At 38.0% G+C, this 24,083-nt stretch overlaps 1 protein-coding gene across 12 annotated transcripts in view; it reads right to left on the bottom strand.

Moving 5' to 3' along the window:
• LOC137253296 (phosphatase and actin regulator 1-like) overlaps nt 1–24,083 on the bottom strand; it is a 763,209-nt gene that overhangs the window by 509,863 nt on the left and 229,263 nt on the right. For 5 of the 12 annotated variants that reach the window (XM_067789971.1, XM_067789970.1, XM_067789974.1 and 2 more), the window contains exon 2: nt 20,106–21,605. The exons of the other annotated variants lie outside the window; for them this stretch is intronic. In XM_067789971.1, coding sequence (XP_067646072.1) covers nt 20,106–20,937 — 832 coding nt within the window. In that variant the 5' untranslated portion in view covers nt 20,938–21,605. The remainder of the gene's footprint in view (nt 1–20,105; nt 21,606–24,083) is intronic. 12 annotated transcript variants of the gene reach the window in all.

Genomic DNA, 24,083 nt, shown 5'->3' with positions numbered 1-24,083 from the left:
CTGCTGGCTTGAGTCTTAAGCTAGCAGACACTCCCGTTTCTCGGAACCGGACGCAGCTTTAAATTTTTTTTTGCGGTACTAAATTGCCAATAAATGTAATATCAATTATCCAAGTCGTTCGGAAGTCGTAGGTCGTGTTTTCACGAAGTGTCTGCTGGCTTGAGTCTTAAGCTAGCAGACACTCCCGTTTCTCGGAACGGGACGCAGCTTTAAATTTTTTTTTGCGGTACTAAATTGCCAATAAATGTAATATCAATTATCCAAGTCGTTCGGAAGTCGTAGGTCGTGTTTTCACGAAGTGTCTGCTGGCTTGAGTCTTAAGCTAGCAGACACTCCCGTTTCTCGGAACCGGACGCAGCTTTAAATTTTTTTTTGCGGTACTAAATTGCCAATAAATGTAATATCAATTATCCAAGTCGTTCGGAAGTCGTAGGTCGTGTTTTCACGAAGTGTCTGCTGGCTTGAGTCTTAAGCTAGCAGACACTCCCGTTTCTCGGAACCGGACGCAGCTTTAAATTTTTTTTTGCGGTACTAAATTGCCAATAAATGTAATATCAATTATCCAAGTCGTTCGGAAGTCGTAGGTCGTGTTTTCACGAAGTGTCTGCTGGCTTGAGTCTTAAGCTAGCAGACACTCCCGTTTCTCGGAACCGGACGCAGCTTTAAATTTTTTTTTGCGGTACTAAATTGCCAATAAATGTCATATCAATTATCCAAGTCGTTCGGAAGTCGTAGGTCGTGTTTTCACGAAGTGTCTGCTGGCTTGAGTCTTAAGCTAGCAGACACTCCCGTTTCTCGGAACGGGACGCAGCTTTAAATTTTTTTTTGCGGTACTAAATTGCCAATAAATGTAATATCAATTATCCAAGTCGTTCGGAAGTCGTAGGTCGTGTTTTCACGAAGTGTCTGCTGGCTTGAGTCTTAAGCTAGCAGACACTCCCGTTTCTCGGAACCGGACGCAGCTTTAAATTTTTTTTTGCGGTATTAAATTGCCAATAAATGAGGTATAAATTATTTAATATATAATATTGTTGTTTGCTATAGTGTGTCTGCCACCTTGATAGGACCCTGGATTCCCGAGTAGTCTGGTCTTCTGCTGCGTCTATATTCCAGCGCCTCTATCTGGGGATCTATCTCGCCGTCCTCGCCGTCCATCTTCGCGTCCGGGGTTGTCACGCGTGCTTCGCTTACATGCCGTCCTGGGTAAATGGCTCCCAGCAGCTTGCTCTCTTTCAGCACTTGTTCACCTCTGCGTGCTACATCGCGTAGATCATGGAGGTTCCTTACATCCGCATTAAAAAGCATTAGCTTAAGGCTACTGTTGACGTTCCTTTTTATTATGTCAATCAGTAGAAGCTCTGACATTGGCTCCCTTAAGCGCGCGTTCAAGGAGATTATGTCCGCGTGAAACACGTCATAACACTCACTTGCCTTTTGCTTCCGCATGGAGATCTCCATCATGATCTCGTGGTCCGTTTTCAAAGTGCCAAACTCTCTTTTTAACGAGTAGCACAAAAAGGCATAAGTCGCATTTGGGTTTTGTTTGGTAAATAGCCAGTACCATTCTTCGGCTCGTCCAGAAAGGAACAAGTGGAAGCTGGCCATTATTTGTTCATCCGTGCATTGTGTGCGCTCACACAAGGTGTTCAGTTTAAAAAGAAAATCGGCTACGCTGCCAGTGCCGTCGAATGCGATTTTCCACTCCTGCGGTTTTACTGCTATGCTGCTTGGAGTCGGGTACATTGGCGGTACTACCGATGGCAATGGGTTACGGTCCATCCTACTTGCGTTCCTGTGTTGCTGGTGTGCTTGCTGCGTGGATTCGAGAGCGGCGTTGAGCTGGGCCATGTTGGCTCTAATTGAGCCCATCTCTCTCCGCATTTCCTCCTGCGAAGCCTGAAACAGTTGGTGTAGCACGTCCACCCACGAGCCTCCACGAGTGGCTTCGTCCTGCATTCCTAGGGTGTTCGCCTGATCACTGGTAGCGTCCCCAAAATTTCCAACCTCTTGATTTGGTGGTAAGGCACCAGCTCCATCTGGTGCATAGTTCGACACATTGGTCATTAGCTCCGAGATGTTATGTGTGTTTAGCAGCGATGCATTCAAATTGCTGGTGCTTACAGGTATGTCCAATTTGTCGCGGTCGTCGTTCCGGTTTGAGCCTATATGAGTCCCCGCGGGATTTCCGTAGGACCCCCCTACTGGGGTATGCACCACCAAAGGACGCCTAGCTTTCGAAAAAGCCCCCCTATTAGCACCGCCCCGGTGCTGGTTCCCTCGAAAACTGCCCGCACTCCCGAACGGAGTGTTCCGGCCCGTTTGCCCGTAGGACTGGTCACGCGACATAATCCGTTAGAAAAAAAAATCACTTTGTCAAATCCTAGTATTCGAAAAAAAAAACTTCTGTTCCCAGAAGATGGTTTGTTGAAAGAGGAAAAAAAAATTTATATATCTATATATAAAAAAAAAATTGTGCGAGAATTAATGCAATCATTTATCAATGATCGCACCAAAATAGAAAAAAAATTCAAAAGCTGAAAAGAAAACGGTTAGTTATATATAAATTTTATATGAACAATGTAGGTGGTGATGGGAACGCTGACATCCCATCATCAGAAGGCAGTAGGCCAGGCAAAAAAAAAAATTTTTTGGTACAACACATTCATACTTGGCCCTAGTGCTCCCAACCGCAATCGAGGGGGGGTCTTAAGGCCCCCTCCGAGATAGGTTGGGCCCACTAGGGTCCGTTCCAGGCACCCACGGGTTGGTCTCAACAAGCCCAGCCGCAACACAGGGGCAGTCTCCAGGGGCTTTCCCCTGGGACTGGTTGGGGGTGTTGAGGCCTCCCGTCCATTCTCCCTGGACACCCCTCCTGCCTCCGCCGCAATGGGTGGAGCGGTTTCGAAACCGCTCCCCAGTCTGGTGGGGACAGGAAGGAGTGCCACTCGGAATCCCAGCTCAACCCATCACCCTCCAGGTGGTATTCCAAGCTACCACCTGGGACGTGGGATGAGCTGGGGTCCTCACTACACGCACACACACATTCACCCTGGACAACACAAATTCGGCTAAAGGAACCTAAAAAAAAACTACTTTACAAAAAAAAACCCAAGTTAGCGGACATATTATTACCAGGGCCGACTAACGGACAAAACATCCGGCAAACCAAAATCCCAACTACAAAAAAAATCAAGTGCGTGCAGCACTGCCTCATCGGGTGGAATGAAAAAAAAATCCGGAGACTTGACGTAAAGTCGCGTGGATCCCTCAGCTACCGGAGACGATGATCACTCCGGACACCCTGATCCGTCGAACCATCCCACCGCAACGCAGGTGGCTGCTCCTGCGGCTGCTCACCCCGGACTGGTGGGATGGTCAACTTCACAAGTTGACCAGGAGTGACCCTCACACCCGACGCCTCAGGAACCGCGTTGGGCGCCATCTGTTATGGTTATGCATCTACAGTGGAAGCAGTAAGGAAGGCGGTCGGCATGATATGTTGGTGCACAGTGGCTAGTCATTGTCGGCTGGGGCGGGTCCTTGCCAACCTTACTGTTCCTGCGCCATAAACAGAAAAATGTTCCTATCATGCCTATCAAAACGAGCAGCTGTCAAATTCAAAACAAACCCGACAGAAGCGCAGAGACCGACTCAAAACGCTTAAAATCCAAAATTAAAACGACATCCGGTCGAACCGGATGCCACGGACAAACCGTTGACTTTCCAACATTTTAAAAAAAATTCAAATTCAAAAAAAACTGTCAAAAAAAAAGAAACTAACGATCAAAAAAACTAACCGAACCGGAAACGACCGGTTACTAAATCTGAAAAATGAAATAAAAAAAAGCTGAAATACAAAGACAAATAAACAAAAGGGAAATACACAAAAAGGGCCGAATATACAGAGGGGCGCCGCGGGTGGTGTTGCGACGCCCGGTGCTTTAACCCACCCTCAAATAACCATGGCCACCGACGCACCTATAATTTCGGTGGCCCCTTACCTGTTCCCTAAGTGCCTTCTAAATAAATGGCGACGTCAGCATTCCCATTTTATTACAAAATTTATTTACAGCAATTCATTATATATTCCTTACAACCGTTCCGATATAATATTTATTTTAAGTGTTTGTTGCAAACCAAGCTGCCCTTATCTACGAACTTATTCGAAATGTCTAAGAACTTATTTGACACGCTTTAAGGATAGCCCTAAGCAAAAAGAGAAAAAAAATATTTTGTTTGATCGTAGGCTGCTTTTGGTTTTTGATATATTTAGATTAATGTTATTGAAATTGATTTTATTTTATTTTGTTTCAGTTTATTTCATTTTATTTTATTTATTTTACTTTATTCTATTTTAGTTTATTTTAGTTTATCTTATTTTATTGTATTTTTTTTAATTTATTTGTATTCTCATTATTTGTAATCGTTTAGTTTATTAAATTTTGCTTAATTGCATTGTAGTTTATTATAGTTCCTTTTATTTCTGGTATATTTGGTTTATTGGGTGTTCTTTTACATAGGTATGTGTATAGCATGTTGTTATTTCAGAAAAAAAAATTGCCTATATATAATTTTTTTTTTTTTCCGTTTTGTTCCTCAAGTTATCTTAGGTTGCGTGTTTTAATTTATCAGGAATTTTAGTTTTCTAAGCCTGGTTTTCCTAATCCTAATTTCCTTTTTTTTTTTTCTTTTTGTTTGGTTTTGAATTACATTTTCTTATTTCTAACTTAGAATTTTCCTTTTTGCTTAGGATTTAATTAGATTTCCTTATGTCATATCTATTTGAAATTATAGTTTTCCAAACTCCAATTTACCTTGGATTGTATTTAGTAAAAAATTTTTATTTTTTTCTTTTCTAAGTTCCAATTTACGATAATTTCATTCGATTGTATCCAATTACGTTAATTATACTTTTCTCGTATCAGCAAGCTCCTAGCTGATTTAAATTTTCATTTGCATGTGCTACAATAAACTACATTCGAACATTTCTAATATGTGTTGAAATTCCTTTAAACATTTCTAAACTTAGTTGAAATTCTAAACGTGAAAATGTATTAAGATTTAGCACATTTACTAACTTTGTCTTTCCTTTCGGCAAATTTAACAACAATATTTAGCAGTAGGAAAACGCAAAACAAATGTATGTAAATAAATAAATCAACTGGAACTGCGCTCTAGTAGAGTTAAGACTGTAGCATCCTAAATGCGTCAACGCGCGCCAATGTGCAACAATTTTATATGTATGTACTACTTTTATATATATCTATATAACCAAATTCCTAATGTAGTGAAACTAAACGTTAATGTTACTGGGAGCGCGTGTTAAAAGAAAAAAAAACACAACTCCTTAAATACTAAAATTCATATTTAAATGTTTAGTTACAACTTATAAACACTCTAAGTATAAATGTATTACCGAAAATATGTAATCATCTAAAAATTTATTTTATTGTGCCTAAAAGCGAGCGTTTATTTTGGGAATTAATATTACTTTCGTTTTGGAACGAACTCACCCATTGCTTTAAACGTTGTCGTTGCAGGTTGGTGTTGGTACTGTCCTTGGTTGTTGCGCTCTGTCTGAGGTGATCAAGTGAACCTGGTGGCAATAGAACTCCGTGTTGACCTTTACGATCCTGATGACTTGGTGATAATTTTGGCGTTCGTTGTGTAATGCTGCTGCGTACTGCTGGCCCGGTAGGCGGGGGTGGTGTTGGAGGCTTTCCCAAAAGTGGTGGTGTACTTCATAACCGTAGGGAGAGGGGTTTATCTTCGGACCCCAAGGATTCTCATCACCACTAGTCTAGTGCCGTCTGAATCTGAATCGGAATCACTAGTACTTTCCTCGCCAGGTGTGCCTGGGACCCGCCGACCTACTTCAACAGGATATTCCACACGTTGAGTTTGTGCCAATACAACACACCCGTTGTAATGTATATTACCACCCAAAATAGACGAAACGAAAAGAGGTTCGCCGGAATGGACTGTGCCGGTACTTGCGCTATCGATTCCTCCTAGCTTTTTGTTGTAGCATAAAAAACATTAAGTACTAGAACGTAACTTATTTGCGCACAGATAGAATTCTTCTTGCAACAATTTTCGTGATATCTGCTTTTCTCTAATTGTGCAGGTGTAGGAGATATCTTTTTGATTCACACTCGCGTTCTTCACACTTCTCAGCCGGGTTTCGAGCTTCTATTTGAGCGGTGTGTGATTTTTGTGCAATCGCAGGGCCGCCAAAACTTAGGCTCAAGCAATTGTAGTTTTTTTCTTCGCTCCTTCTAGTAGTGGGTTTCTTTTTTTTTTCTTCTTAATTTTTCGTGTCTGGTCGGCGGAAACTCATGGTAGGAAAGAAAAAATTTTTCTAGTGATGGCCGGTCTATCTTTTTCTCTTTTCGATATTTTTATTTATCGCAACCTTCGCCACACCGCTAGGCGTGTTCCCGTGAACTCGCTCCTAAGTGGATCGCAGCCATAGACCGTAGCAGCAGACCGTAACAATATGTATCATATTCATCAAATACTTGCAATAAGTTAATGAAAAAATTTAAGAAGCGCAAAATAAGTAAAAAAGTCTGAATTTTCTTTTTTTACATCCTAAGCATTTCCAGTTAATTCTTTATATCCTCACCTTCACTGTCACTCTCACCTTCACCTCCAACCTCATCCTCACCCTCACTTTACCCTAACTCTGATCCAGACCCTGTCACTAACCCTAACCCTACCATTGACCTTGACCCTGATCCAGACCCTGGCACTAACCCTGACTCTGACATTGACCTTGAACCTGATCCTGATCCTGACCATGAAACAAACACCCACATCCCTCGACCTCATGGTGGCAGACCTTAGCGCTTTAATACCCGCCTGATTATTTCACTAAATGTCGCGGTTATAGGGCAGCCCAAATTTCCCCCAATCAGTCTGAACCCATTCGCGAACAGGTTCACTAGACTCTCATATCATATTATTTCCCTAATTCCATCAGGTCGCTGTGGTGTGGTGATAGCGTTCTGCTTCTACCACAATATAGATCATGGGTTCAACTACCAGGCAAATTACGCCCCTCGGATGTGATTTGAAAAATACTCCGAGGATATTTCTGAAATGAAAAGCGTCTCAGTGAAAACTCATCTTAAAAACACGTTGGCCTCGTCCCACCAATTTCCAGGAAAAATTAAAAGGAGAACAACGCAAATTGGAATAGAAGGTTGGCCTAAAATCTCTTCAGATGTTATCGCACCTTGCATTTATTCATTTGATGCTTGTATACAAGTCTCATCTCCTGTTCTAGGGATCGGTCCCCTCGTGGGAGATTTATCGTAGGCTGTCGTCTCATCTCCTGTTTCCTTTTTTCTTTAGTTGACAATAAAGCATACTTAACGAAGCTCCGCAGTCTTTTCTCTGCTGAAATGGACAATAAAGCATTATTTTCGGAGTAATGTGGTCTTCTTCGTTTGAAAGTTGGCGTTAAATTTTTCCCTTGGTTCGCCCGCAAGAGTCAAGCGACCTCTTTACTTTTTCTAACCTAAGCATAAGTTTTTCTTCTGCGTAAGGTAAAAGACCGGGTTGAACACATACCTAAGTTATGCTGAGTTTTATGGATGTAAATGATTGACATAAGCAAAAGCCCATAGTTTGTGGATACCAGTTGACAATTGTAAGACTGATTTTGTGCTCACTCTTTTTTTCGAAATGTTTTGAAACTGCGTTAGGCTATGCTGAATGGTGGCATCGCATCTATGATAAATGTGGTTAGTAGGTGGAGAATGCCCCGATCCTGCAGCGAACGGACATTTCAATTCGATGTGACGAGAAGGTTGTAATCACATCTCTTAATTGTGGAATTGTTTCATGTATCTGACAATGTTCCAAGCATCAGAACGGATGCAGCGAATTATTTATGCTTAGAATAGAGTACTAATAGAACTTGAAGTGGAGCACCGGATGCCATTGTCCTGGGTGTTGTGATAGACTCCGTATCTTACCAAGGAAAGGCCCTGTGATTGTATATGCGATTACAAACTAATTTGGTACCAAAATGATTGTCCACTGAAGTGTTTTGAGCTGGAAACATGGAGCCGATGGTTGGGCCGCTGATCACGTAATTAGATCCGTGTGTGATACCGCGAGGTGAATTAATTTTGTTTGACAATTTAGTGACACGAACCGATAACACATAAGAATAAATCATCAAATTCTTCAAAATAAATTGTGATCAAGTTTCACTTCACTATATAATCATCTTTTATGTAAAATATTTTTACCTAAGTTCCTCTGCTACAAAGGAAAGTGTTTCAGCTAGTTTATACAATTACTTATATATAAAACCTAAATTTCTTGAATTCTTTCATCACAAACAACAAATATGCCGCATTCTAACACTGATCTATTTACAACCAAGAGAGTATACGTAATTTGTTCGTAAAAAACGCAATAACTCTCGCTGTAGCGATACTAAAAGATTTTTATTGTGGCGATTACATTGTACTTACTTAATACGATTTTTATTGTATTTCTGCGAACAAGAAAATATGACAGCAATGTGACCACCGATTTTACTCCATCATTCCTTGGCTGATAGGACAATAGAAGCGTGTGCACAACGAAGGGAGCGACAGACAAGTAAAGAAAAGAAAAGAAGGCAAAGTAGGAAGCGCTGCCCGACATTTGTCATCAAGGAAATTTGGTTGGCGGACAGCTGCGCATATAACTAAAGCTTCCGACGCGTCATCCGATATAGCAAATTCACCCCAAAGGACGACAACCAAATTTTGTGTAATTTAATTTAACTTATATTAAATGTAGACATTTTATGTGTGAACTTTTAGTAGTATGATGCAATTCTATTACGCTTCATTGAAATAATTTAGATGGATTATATATAAAATTACGCTATATATTACGTTGTATTAATGTGCCATGCGTTTTCGCCTCTTTGATTTTATTGCAGCCAATTTTATTTTAATTGCGAAGACCCCTCACGTATTTGCTTTTAAATTGAATTTGAATTTTTGACATTTTCAGCTTAAGGAAATAGCGTAAATTAGGTGGAAATTCGGTGTCTCTGGTATGATGTTTTGTGCTTTTGTGCAACTGGTTTTGCTTTGTTGTTTTACTTTCTTCTTTCGTATAGTAACATTAACTTCTGTGCATTTTTGTTATTTCATGGCTCAATTGTTTTGTAGCTATTTCGCAACCAGTTACAATTTATGTGAAGTCAACCGTTTCGTGAATGATAAGCAACTATTTATTTGAGCGTAGCCATTGCATTTGGTAGATATATACAGTGGGTCACAACTTGCATCATACAAAGCTACTTTCTACCGTAAATATTCTCACTCTTTCGCGCTGTAAGGCTAAATCAAGTTATTAAGTGGGGTCGGTCGTTTTCGGTATACACCTCATCTACATACATCACTTTCCTTCTCAAGCCTTCCCTGACCACTTCTGGCTAAGAGTCCCAGCAATACTTTTTGTCCCCTTCAACAATTACATACAACTAAACATTGTGACGAATGAGAAGGTCATTTCTTACACTGATCGTCAAAAAAATTTTTAACCAAATTTAATTAGAAAGCAATACCGAAATAGTTCTTACATGACGCTTAAAGCACGCTCCAAACGTGTTGGGAGAGAAATCTCGAAATCGGACCGAAAGGTTCCGAAAATATTCCCAAAATAACAACAAAAACATTCCTTAATTATTCAAGAGATATTCAGGAAGTAATCGCGAAACAGTTAAGAATTTATCCGGAAGAAATTTAGAAATGGTCTCAAAATGGGTTCGAAATTACTTCGAAAATAATTTCACAATGATTCCGAAATGGCCAACAATTGATTCCGATTTAACCCTCAGTTCCGGAAGAAGACTATTCCGAAATAGTTCTTACATTTTCGCAAAAGAGCAATTCCGAAATGACGCAGAATCCTCGATGCTATGCGGAAATCAAACCGCAATAGTCCCAAAATGGTATCAAAATCACCCCGAAAACAATTCCGAAATGAGCCCCAACTTATTCCGAAATGATTCTAAAATTATCCTTAAAGGATCCGAAAACAATCCCGAAATGTTACGTAGTAGTCCCAAAGTGATTCCGAAACTACCTCTATCAATTCGAATTGATTTCTGAAGTTTCGAAATGGTTCTTAAAAGTTCCAAAATAGCCGCTAAGGGAACCTCTCTGAAGTTGGCAAGACAACTTTTACGTGAAAAAAAAAATTACCTATTGGGAAAATTGCCGTGAATTTGCCGTAATTTATCCGTGAAACAAAAAAAATTTGCCGTGGCCATATTTTAGAAAATACAGGGTGGCACGCTAACTTCATGTGAAGAAAACCACCTTAGAGACCAGCTGGAAAAATAATTCTTGCACACAAATTTGCCGTAGATAAGTGTCTAAGGTGGTTTTCAAAAGGTGGCACGCTAACTTCACATGAAGTTGGCGGTGCACCATAAAAAAATTTGAATTTTTTTTTTTCGAATTTATAAAATATGCCACTTGTATACGGCAAATTCGTGTGCAAGAATTATTTTCCTAGCTGGTCTCTGAGGTGGTTTGCTGAGGGTGGCACGCTAACTTCACGTGAAGTTGGCGAGCCACCCTATATTTTCTAAAATAGGGCCGCGGCAAATTTTTTCGTTTCACGGATAAATTTCGGCAAATTCACGGCAATTTTCCTAATAGGTAATTTTTCCCACGTAAAAGTTGTCTTGCCAACTTCAGAGAGGTGCTAAAGGATCTGATAACAGTCCTGAAACCATTCAAAAATAATCTGAAAATGTTACGTGAAGAGTCCCGAAATGGTCTGGAGATAGTCGTACCATGCTCCAGAGAAGGACGATAAATTATTCCAAATTCATTGCTAAAACTGTTGGAGGTCCTCTAATTTAAAATAAAAACAGCCGCTCTTCTGAACAATAAAGAGTGTTTATTTCGACTTACTTCAACGTCGGTTAGATACACACAGATAGAAAAGAATTATTCGTAAGTTAAAATGGCGAGTACAAAGAAAGAATTCGCAAAGCAAAAATGCGATTACAAGTTGCAAATGAAAAACAGAGTTGCCACATGAAATAGAATTTCAACACTCCTCCTCAAATCTGGTATTCATTTGCAGTCACAAATTAATAATTTAACTCAAAAAAAAACTTTGAAGTTATTTTACATGTACTAGATTAAACCTAACAATTTTACAAACTTGTTATGATTTAACTTGCTTAGATTTTTCGTAAATACATCTGCAATATTATCTGAGCTTGAACAATATTGTAATTCAATTAAATTTTTCTGATACATATCTCTTATATGATGATATTTAATTTCTATGTGCTTACATCTTGTATGGTATACAGAATTTTTGATAAGATGTAATGAGCTTAAATTATCACCATTTACAACAATTTTGTCAGGCCTATGTACATTTATTTCGTCCAAAAATTGTTTTATGAACATAACCTCTTTTGCGGCAGTTGACAACGATATGTATTCCGCTTCGGTGCTGCTCAAGGCCACTGTTGATTGCTTCTTCGACTCCCAAGACACCGCACCACCGGCTAAAAGAAATACATAGCCAGTGAACGATTTGCGCTCGAGTGACTCTCCACCCCAATCAGCATCAGCATAGCATTGTATCGGCGTTCCCTTCTTACTGTACGTGAGCGATAAATCAATCGTAGAACATAAATATCTTAACACCCTTTTTGCCGCTGCCAAGTGTTCGCTATGTGGCTCATTATTATGCTGCGCAAGCTTGCACACTGTATGTATAATATCTGGCCTTGTGCACAACGCCAGATACAACAACGAGCCTATCAGCGACTGGTACTCTTGTTTGCCAACGCGCTTGCAACTAGAATCAGCGCATAATATTTGTTGCTTAGGATCGAGTGGTGTTGCTATAGGACGACAGTCTAACATTTCATGTTGTTGCAGCAATTCTTTGATTTGCCCTTTTTGTCGTATAGCTATTGCGCCCCTTTCACCTTCTCTTTCGACTTCCATACTAAGAAATAATTGAACAGGACCCTTATCTACCACTTGCAGTCTTTTCGAAATTTCGTGTTTAATAGAGCTCATCTCTTTCTTGTTTGAGCTGGCTATTAGCAAATCATCTACATACACTGCTAACAAATTGATGTGCCCGTCGTGATGCTTCGTATATACGCAAGGCTCTGTTACACATTGTTTAAAACCAATATTAATTAAAATGTCATGCAACCTCATATTCCATTGACGTCCTGCCTGTTTCAAACCATATAAAGCTTTCTTTAACTTTAAGACTTTATTGGGATACTCGCTGTTTGTAAATGTTTCAGGCTGCACCATATATATTTCGTCATCTATGATACCATTTAAAAACGCAGATGAAACGTCAACATGGTGTAGGTATAGCTGGTACTCTGCAGCTAACGCGAAAATTGTACGGATCGTAGAATACCGCACCACAGGTGAAAACGTATCGGTATAGTTCACCCCATATACTTGGCTGCACCCTTTGGCTACTAGCCTTGCCTTAAATCGATCAATTTCACCGTTCTTGTTTTTCTTGATCGAAAATACCCATTTGCACTTTATGGCTTTCTGATTTTTTGGTAAATCTACTAGCTCCCATGTATCGTTGTCTAAAAGAGCTTGATATTCAGCACACATTGCTTTACGCCACTCACTTGCATGGTCACTAGACATGGCTTCACCCACTGTATTCGGAATATCAACATCATTGAGAAAATTTGCATAATGGTATTCTTTCTTTGGCCTTCCTGGTTTCCCTGACCGCACCAACTTAGGCCGACCAGGTCCTACTTGTTTAGTAGCAGGCTCTTCATCACTTTCTTCTTTTGCAGATTTATAATCACTCTCTGGGTCGTCTTCAGCACTAACACGTTCATTATCTAGCTTGTCTTCAGTGCTAACCCACTCACTCTTTAGCTTGTCTTCAGTGCTTACACATTCACATTCTGGCTTGTCTTGATTTGACTTTAAAATATATAAATCAACGTTTAGATTTTCTTTCGGAATAGTTGGTTCTATAAATGATACATCACGTCTTAAAATAATTCCTCTTGTGGCAGAATCATACAAGCGATAGCCCTTGGTAGCACTACCGTAACCAACCATTACATACGCTTTTCCCTTAGCATTGAATTTACTTTTAGGTTTTTTATCTAAGGCGTAAGCCACTGATCCAAATGTTCTTAGATGTGACACAACTGGTTTTCTTTTATACCATGCCTCATAAGGCGTCATTTCATCAACTGCTTTTGTTGGTGACCTATTTCGCAAGTAGGCTGCAGTATTTACAGCTTCTGCCCATAATGTATCACTCAAATTCGCACCAATTAGCATGCTCCGTGCCATCTCTACCAATGTCCGGTTATAGCGTTCAGCTACACCATTCTGCTGCGGGGTGTAGGGTACCGTGAACTGATGCAAAATGCCACAATCTTTTACATACTGCTGAAACAAATTATTTGTGTATTCAGTGCCATTGTCACTTCTAATGGCTTTAATTAGACACCCAGTTTGACGTTCAGCGAAAATCTTGAATTCTTTAAATTTACTGAAAACTTCGCTTTTGTGCTTCATTAAATAAACAAAACCATATCTTGATTTGTCATCTACAAATGTCAATACGTATTTCGAACCACCAGCCGATGTTTTTACTGGCCCAAATACATCTGTATGTACTAGTTCAAGTAATTCGCTTGCTCGATTTGAACTTGATGTAAATGGTTTTGTTACACATTTACTCTGCATACATACAACACACTGAATAGATTTTGGCACATTTACTTGAAGCCCGTTCACTAAATTTTTGCTTACAAGCATACGCATGCTGTCATAGTTCAAATGACCATACCGTGCATGCCACTTCATTGCTTCATTCTGCTGGCCTGTAAAGAATAACATTTTCTTATTTTCTGTGAACAAAAATATACCACCAACTTTGTTTCCACGCAATATTACGCTGCCGTTGTTTTCATATACCGTGACAAAATCTTTTGCAAATTTAACACAAAGGTTATTTTTCACTGCTTTCGATACTGAAATAAAATTGCATTGCAATACAGGAACATAAAGTACATCAATCAGCTGGATTTCTTTGCCTTCTGCTTTTAGTCGAACTGTTCCCTTTCCCATTGCTTCTATACATTTGTTACCAGCTAACAAAATGTTTTCATTGTATTCATTCAACTCATCGAACATGTTTCTGTCACAACACATATGCGACGTGGCTCCGCTATCGATACACCATACGTTCGACTGCAAGTTGTTTGACTCAAACGCTGAGAACAGAGTAAATGCTTTTGGTTTCTCGTTTGTTTTATCTGTCTGTTCCTGGTTTCTGTTGCTTTTGTTGCATTGTGCAGCAAAATGACCCGTGCGTCCACAACTAAAACATTTTAAGTTCGATCGATTTCTAGAACATTTACTTCGCTGCGACGACTTGCTGCCACTGCTTTTACCCTTTTCATGTGCCATGAAAACTTGCACGCTACTTTCTGCAATAGGCGACACACTCATTTTTCGACGTTGCTCTTCCTCAAGCAATTTAATTTTTAACAAACTCAGCTTTGGAAGCTCATCGCGTGACTCTAACGCGACAACTAAATTTTCGAAAGACTTCGGAAGACTAGCTAGGAGCATTATTACAAATAACTCCTCCTGCAGATCTATACCAATTTCTGCTAGCTTCTCAACTATACTCGAAAAATTGCTTAGATATTGTTGTACCTGATCACTTTCTGCCATGCGCATATCCAGTAGCTGCTTAAATAAAGACACCTTTCGCGCAGGGCCTTTTGGTCGATGTATATCCTGCAACACACTCCATGCTTCTTTTGCTGTTTTGCATTTTTTCACGTAGGCAATTTGTATTGGCGTTAGGCTTAACACAATTGTTGCCATGGCCTTCTCATCACTCGATTTCCATGCTTTTTGTTCAGCGTCTTCGGCTTCTGTAGCTGGCTGCATAAGTGCACCTGACACCACATCCCAGAGCTCCTTGTATACAAGTATACTTTTTACTTGAACGCACCATGCGTCATAGTTGGAGTCATCCAACTTCTCAACATTAAAAAGCGAGGAATTGTTCTTTTTTCTTAGCACTTTATGTAGGGGCTGGGCCCATAACCTGTTGGAGGTCCTCTAATTTAAAATAAAAACAGCCGCTCTTCTGAACAATAAAGAATGTTTATTTCGACTTACTTCAACGTCGGTTAGATACACACAGATAGAAAAGAATTATTCGTAAGTTAAAATGGCGAATACAAAGAAAGAATTCGCAAAGCAAAAATGCGATTACAAGTTGCAAATGAAAAACAGAGTTGCCACATGAAATAGAATTTCAACAAAAACAATGCCGCTATTATCACAAGGGAGTTCCTTAATCGATCGAATCCTCGAAACAATTATGAACTGGCACCAAAAAAGCCGCGACATGGACTCAAAATTATACGAACTGAAAAAAATGACGTTATTTCAGTGCGAAGCGGGTGGCGTTGTCAACTTCTCTAAAATAGCCTCGACCACGATCTATATGAGCCGCGTACCTAATATCACTGGTTGGAGTGGATGGAGGGTACCGCTCTACACATTTACAAAATTTTGTAGACCACGAACTTTAACCACGAACCAATTAAGACTGGTCTGTAAGTTCAGTTAAATACAACAATTACAAAGAAAATATTCGCTGAAGATAAGGGGATGGCAATATCAACAATTACCTAGACGCCGATCTATGTGACCCTCATATACTCAATACCAGCGGTTTGGGTATAGTTCTAACTATTAACATTTAGTTAAAAACTAAGAGTTAATAAAAGGCATGTAAGCCCTGTCAGTCAAATGTGATCGAAATACGGCCAGCTGTTCTGGCGTGATTTAGGCTGACGACAGAGTGCTCGCTATAAGCTATGCTGGGAGAGAAGCAATTTTTATTTTCATACATTTTACAAGCTTGAAACGCGTTTGGCACTGTGACAACTTTTACAATGTTGAATAAGAACCCATTTTCATAGTTTTCAATCTTTAATCTTTATATTATAGCATCGCTTCTCGTTTCCACTCAATCGTCAGAATTAGACACAAAAATTATTAAAAAGTAAATGTTACCAAGGGGCTGTAGACCCCTCTTTTTTCAAGAGAATATAGAAAAAGGCTAAGAGCGTATAAAACTTCATTCGAATCCGGTCAGTCGATCTGGCTTCGTAAACCACAAGGATAAACGACTGAAAACTTTCAGGTCCTTCACTGGTCTCCGACCCCCGCTCCTCCCGCCATCGCCTACGACGGAGTATAAGCATATAGCTTAATAGAAAATGCTATCCACGTTAGAAACCTAAAAGTAAAAGTCGGTTAATGTCAGCGCAGCTTTTTCGAACAATTTTACTTTAACACTCAGTACTTTAAGAGTTAAGTGATAATTTCACTTTCCAATATATAAGTACCTATTTTTTTCATTATCTTTTTTTATCCCTTTTCTTGCTTGGAGATAATATGTATGGATGAATAAATTTCAATTGACGTACTTTACACCCTATCGTTGCAAACCTTATACATACTAGCTCCCATATTCTGGATGTCATCATTTCACAAAACCCTTGTGCCAGACTTCCGCCACTTTGATTGCACCCTTGCCATTGACAAACATATTTTAAGGCAACTAAGAAAGAATATGTCAAAGTCTTCTATTTTGGGCAAGCTAAGTAGAACAGTAAGGCAGTACAAAAAGGGAATAGAAAATTTAAGTAAAGCTCCGACATTGCATACCGGGAACAAATTCTACCTCAAGAAATTAAGCTAAGTAAAATACAAACAAGTAAGTACGGCTGTGCCGAAGACTTCATACCTTTCATGAATGGGGCTGAACAATAATCGTATCCCGTTCATAATCTCCAAATAATCGGATGTATAAGATAAGAAATATATAGTGAACAGATGTACATACATACCTAAACGATTTTTAAGATAAATATAAAATAAAAAATGGCAAAAAACCCCCTTATCTGAACGATCGGTTGTATGGAATATATATTCTATATAGCTCCAATCGAAATGATTTTTACAGGAAATCTTCTGATATATTAGAATATATATCACCAAGTTTCACATTTTTATATTGGAAACTAAGGGAGAAATGACCAAAAATCTTTCTATCTGAACGTTCGGTTGTATGGGATAGGTATATACTATATACATATAGCTCCGATCAGAGTGATTTTTTCAGAAAATCTTCTATGATATATTAGAATAAATATCACCAAGTTTAACGTTTTTATATTGGAAATTAAGGGAGAAATGGCTAAAAAACTTTCTATCTGAACGATCGGTTGTATGGGATATATATCATATATAGCTCCGAAGGAAAATAATCTTTTCATGAAATCTTTTATGATATATTAGAATAAATATCACCAAGTTTAACGTTTTTATATTGGAAATTAAGGGAAAAATTGCCAAAAATCTTTCTATCTGAACGGTCGGTTGTATGGGATATATACTATATATAGCTCCGAACAAAGTGATTTTTTCAGAAAATCTTCTATGATATATTAAAATATATATCACCGAGTTTCAAGTTTATGCTTTCTAAATTAAGGGAGAAATGGCTAACAATCTTTCTATCTGAACGATAGGTTGTATGGGATATAACTATATATAGCTCCGATCAAAGTGATTTTTTCAGGATATCTTCTATGATATATTAGAATATATATATCAACGAATTTCATGTGTATACTTTCTAAATTGCGGCAGGAATGACCAAAATCGTCTTATCTGAACGATCAGTTGTATGGGAGATATATGTTATAGTGGTCCGATCCTACCGGATCCGACAAATGTCTAATATAATAGAAAATACATCCTTGTGCCAAATTTCATTGAGATATCTCTAAATTTGAGGGACTAGTTTGCGTTCAAACAGACAGATGGACGGACAGACGGACTATATCAACTCAGTTCGCCGCCCTGGTCAATTCGGTATACTTAATGGTGAGTCTATCTTCTATATTTCTCAACGTTACAAACATCGGACCAAGTTAATATACCATTTCATGTTCATGAAAGATATCAAAAAAAATTTACTTAGAAGAGCAAATATTTATTCCAAAAAATAAGCAAGTATATGTCCATACATTAAAATGGGTCGATTTGTATGGACGAAAGTTATGCGATATCGCGCCATCGATTTTTCTATAGGATTTGGGCTGAGGAAAAAAAGTTCCACTACGCATACCCCAAAAATTAATTTTGGAGCCTGCGAAAAAAAATGGCGAAAGGGTAAATTTTTCGACCAAAACACTCCCCAAAACCCAAAAAATATATTTTTTTTTTTCAAAAAACTGTTGTAAAAATGTTGGCGGTAACATATTTTGGGTTTTGCGGAGTATTTTGGCCGAAAAATTTACCCTTTCGCCATTTTTTTTCGCAGGCTCGAAAATTATTTTTTGGGTATGCGTAGTGGAACTTTTTATCTAAGCCCAAATCCTAACGAAAAATCGATGGCGCGATATCGGTTAATAAATCGACCCAGTCTACCATACATATATTTACCATATAAGTAGCAAGTTTTGCAGTCTCTGATTTCATTTTCAAATGTGTTTCAGTGTATTCGGATGTAGCTGTCGGAAATGTCTTTTTATATGCTCAACATTTTGTTAAGTTTGGTGCTGAACACTTTACGTTACGTATTTTAGCTTGTTGCTGCCGTCTTTTTGTCTTTTTGAGCATGTATGCAAATGTAAGTAAAATGTAATGAAAAGTTTTATTGAATTCCTTTTTAAAAGAAACGACAATAGTAAGAAGAAATTGCAATTACTTTACGTAGCTAAGATATGGAAGGAAAAATTTAACTTTTACTCGTTCAACGAAGAAACAATGCCAAAAGCTTTGTATGATTTTAATCGTTCCATGAAATTTTATTTATGAAAAAAAAAAAAATAAAATTTCAAGTTAGCTTTTTTTTTCATGATACAGAGTGTGCTCTTACATCTTAAATCATAAATATTTAAACATATTTCGTAAAAGTATTGAGCTCAGAAATCCTTTTTTAGAAGTCACAAATGAATGTCCTGCTGATCAGACAATCATGGGCAAGGCAGCAGAGCAATTGAATTTGCCTATGTTGTTGTTGTTGTTAGTACACTCCCGGAAGGCCTTGGGGAATGTTATCGATGTTGATTATCCTTTGCCGTACACATATCTGGTACGTTCCGGTAACATTTTGGACTACATGAAACCTTCAAGGCCATACCGCCCTCGCACTCCCTAGATCCATGACGAACTTTGGGTCGCCAGAGTTCGGCTGTTAAAGAAACAGGATTCGTAGGTGAGGTTGACAATTGGGTTGGAGAAGCAATATATATCTCGCTGGCAGCCCCTTGAAAGGGTTGTGCTAGACAACTCCTTGAATCAATTTTGTATTTTAGTCGCCTCTTAGGACAGGCATACCTGCCGCGGGTATAGTCTACGCCCCTTAATCCGGTGTGGAGTGAATTTGCCCATAGGACAGCGTTGTATCCACAAGGCTCTTATATGACTGTGCTTGTTGGGCTATCACTTTTTTTAGCGATATGAGTCTTAATAAGCCTTAGTAGCAAATGGTCATCGAAATTACAAAAGTATTTACCAACATAAGTAAACAATTGGCGATATCATGTAATAAATACTGGCCAGAAAGCAATTACATACGCCGTAGCGAACCGGAGCTGCTTCTGTATCACTCCTAATAGCTGGAGTCTTAGTTTGGCAAGCGCAGGACACGAGCACAAAATATGCAGTGTAAGTACAGCGGAACACAGACGACATCTGCAATAGTATCGTTGGCACCTCTTCACAATGCGGACGTATAGTTAATCGGTATGTAACACATTGCGCCATAAGCGCAAACAAGCTAATTCAATGACATAGCGCATAAAAAATTGCGCTATTACCCAGCCCTGTGAACAGCTGTACCACAACACCTTTAATATGATTCATACATAGTTTTGTTTTCCTTCGAATTATAAGTATACGAATATATATTTTTTTGCGACATACCAGATAAGATTTAAAAAAATTTAAGTATTTAAATTAAAAACTGCATAAAATAATTTAACTCACCATTAGCATTGGCAGCCACCTCTTTTCCGGCAGCAGCTGGATTACAATGCAATATATCCGATAAGGATAAAGATGAAGCAATTAACTGGCGTTTCTCTTCGAAATTTAAATAGTCCATGGAATTGCTGCGCTGTGGTGTAACAGTAATTGTTACCGACTTTTGCATTTTAGCCACAACACATAATTGCTGTTGCGCATCCAGCTCTTCTACATCCTCTTCACCAACACATACGGTACCACCACCACCACCACCGCCGCCACTCTCTACCACCAACTGTGAATTTTGCATATTTGCCAAATCTTGTGCTTGATAATGATTTAGAAATTGGAATGGTGAAGTATTCGTTTTATGGCTGTCAAGTATGGGGGCACTTAGATTGCCACCAAGGCCACCACCACCGCTATTACCAGCCGCTATGGCAGCTGAATACGAGGGTGGCGATGTAACATTTAGAGTTGGCGTATTGCCCGTCGCTGTTGACAATTGATAGCTGTTCTCATTATTAATGGCAGCAACTAAGGTGGCTAAATTGTTGCGACTATTGGTGGCAGTGGCAGCAGCGGCATTTGTGATTTGCAGTTGGTGTTGCTGCTGGTGCTGGTGCTGATGTTGGTGTTGTTGTTGTTGATGTTGTGAAACATTTAGTGGTGATTGTGCTAATTGCTGTTGTTGTTGTTGAAATTTGTGTTGTTGTTGCAATTGTTGTAGCAACTGTTGCTGATGTTGATGTTGATGATGTGGCAAATGATATTGCAGCTGCGGTGATTGCGGTGTTGGCGGATAGCCTGATGACTGCGAAGTGTTGTTGTGTTTATTGCTGCGCATCGACATAGTGGAAATTTCGCTTTTTTATTTCTATTTTCGTACTTAATATTATTTCTTATTATCAAAAGATTTTTAATTAATATAGATTAAGTATTGCGCTTATTTTCGTTTAATTGATGGAGTGTAGTAGCTCAATATATATTTTCAGAAGAGGAAAAAACTTTTCCTTTCACTTTGCACTTTTTTCACGTCGTCGGAACTTTTCTTTGTTTGTGTTTTATTTTTGTATCGTACTCAATTATTTATGTTATTACTTTTGCTTAACTTTTTAATGCTCATCGATCACTTGAGCTCTTGACACGCGATGTGGCCATTACACAAGCACCTACACACGCGCTTGCACTCAAACACAGCACACGCCATCGATACCGCAACAAAATATTTGTTTTGTAATATTTAACAATCACTGTGAGTGTGGGTGGAAGTTGGTGGGTGTGCGGTGAGTGTGTGGTGCACTTCACTGTTCATTTATTGGGCTTTTCTTGCCTTCCACATCCATTGACTTAAGTGTTGTGACACTATTGTAATTGACAATAAACACATGTAAACACTTTTTATGATTCTATTAAATGATTTTCTTTTCGATATTTCACTTGTTTCGTTTACTGCTGATTTACAGTTATTTGTTCATTTACTACTACGAGCATTTTCTTTTGCGTTGTAACACTACATAACTGTGGGAGGGAAGAAATGATTATTTAAATGCTATGCGTGAAGTTATCATAATTTGGGTTTCGATTTTCATTTCTCTTTTGAAATTTTCGTAGATTTTTCTTGTCATAAAGCTGTGCCATCTTCAGGGTCCTTTTTCGCTTTCAGAATATGGCACAACGCCACAGCTGCTTTCTGTTATAGCATAAATTAACAAGTGATGGCGGAAAATCGAAGACAAATTTGTTAAAATTTCATCTCCGATTTTAAGCTCTTAATTTTTTACGTAAAATATGGAAATCACAAAAGTTACGACCCATACCTAGGCTTTATGCCCATTAAGTTGTTCTCATACGATTTATTTTTTATGAAATAAGTATATGATTGCTTTTTTTTCTAATTCCTTCCAGTAATTAATGCCAATTGCAAATTTAAGTTTCATATTTTTTTTTGTTCAAATAAAATGAGATGATTGATAATTTTATTTTCTTTTATGCTTACTTAATATTTTGCTTTTCTTTTTTACTATTATTGTTGGTTTTTGGTTTTGGTTTTTTTTTACTATTGTTGCTTTTATTTTATTTCTACTGTTGTTGCTTTTTGTACTACTTCTTCCACATTCAAACATATCTATAAATAACACAGGATCACAAATTCCAATTTTTTTCTGCACCAGAGACGCCATTATGAAATTCCAATGTAAAATCACCCCCTGATTTCGAAAATCAAGGTTGTTTTTAATTCTATGGTAACGGTTTTGAGATATTTACGAATTGCGGTTTTTTCCAAAAAAAAAAAAACAATAATTTGGTCCACTTAATCATATATATCTCAAGAACGAATTTAGCAATTCCAAAAAAAAATAAAAATATAAAAAAATGTGTACTTGTTTGCAGATTTGTTTTTTTATCTCTAAACTCTGTTTTATTACAAAAAAAAAGCTTTCATTCAACAAAATCGATAAAAAAGTTGTAAGCATTCAAGTAAATATATCCATTTAATACTATATCATTTTAATACTAGTACCCTACTGGTACATATGGATATATTTACATGAATGCTTATAACTTTTGTATTAGTCCATCGATTTTTTTGAATGAAAGCTTATTTTTTTTGTAATAAAATAGAGCTTAGAGAAAAAACAAAAAAATGTGCAAAAACTAACTAACTGATATACGAATACTCACACAGGTCTCTTAAGCTAGCCCAACCTTTTCAGCCCAATCAAAAAACGAGACCGTACTAAATTGCACAACATTTATTACTAATTTAGTACCGATTAATTAAATTTAGTACCCTTGTATTTTAAAAAATATCGAGGGTTGGTCTAGCTTAAGTTAAAATAAAAGGGTAATAAATTTAATTAACCGGTACTAAATTAGTAATAAATGTTTTGCAGTTTAGTACGGTCTCGTTTTTTGATTGTGCATATGGGTTGGGCTGGCTTAAACTTAAGCTAGCCCAACCCTCGATATTTTTTAAAATACAAGGGTAATAAATTTAATTAACAGGTACTAAATTAGTAATAAATATTGAGCAGTTTAGTACGGTCTCGTTTTTTGATTGTGCATATGGGTTGGGCTGGCTTAAACTTAAGCTAGCCCAACCCTCGATATTTTTTAAAATACAAGGGTAATAAATTTAATTAATCGGTACTAAATTAGTAATAAACGTTGTGCAATTTAGTACGGTCTCGTTTTTTGATTGGGCTGAAATGTATGTATGTGTACTGCAATTTGTACTAATTTATATATTAAGCGTTGGTATGTCACTCTTAATCACCTTTTCCTTTTTTCACTTCTTTCTTTGCTTTCATTTCCAATAATCCTTCATATTTTTGACAGATTTCGTATTTGCAAACTTGTTTATATTTTACATGCGCGCATAGTTTTCTTGGAAGAGCAATGTCAGATTATATCGTTTGATTGTTTTTGATTGTTTTTGATGCATTGTAATAGTTATGTTTGTTCTAAAGACAGTTCCCGCAGTATGGTTTGCGTTTTAAGTAGGCAAAAGCAAGGTTTAAAAATCTGCCACATTAATGCGCAAAGCTTATCGAAAAAGATAGATGAATTCAGGTTTATGTTCGAGGGTTCTGATGTTGATGTAGTCTGTGTTTCGGAGACATGGTTTTCTGCTGGTTGCAGTGATCAATTGTTTGCTGTAAATGGGTATAATCTATATCGTGTGGATAGAATCGGGCATGGTGGGGGAGTGGCTATTTATGTCAAGAGTGGTATTTCATGCAAACTTGCCTATGCGTCTCCGGCTCTAAGCTCGATTGAGTATATTTTTTTGGAAATTTTTTCAAAATCAGAGAAACTGCTCATTGGTTGTGTATACAGACCCAACAAACAAATTAATTACATGCAATTTGTAGATTTTCTAGAGAATGTATTGATCGGCTATAGCAAAATCATTTTGACAGGGGACTTTAATTGTAATATTCTTACTGATTTAAAATTTCCGCTGACTATACAAAATTTGGGCCTTTTTCTTAT

Source organism: Eurosta solidaginis, chromosome 5 (assembly GCF_040869045.1).
Source record: "Eurosta solidaginis isolate ZX-2024a chromosome 5, ASM4086904v1, whole genome shotgun sequence".
NCBI lineage: Eukaryota > Metazoa > Arthropoda > Insecta > Diptera > Tephritidae > Eurosta > Eurosta solidaginis.
Note: the sequence above shows the minus strand (reverse complement) of the source record. Positions and strands in the feature narration are given on the sequence as shown.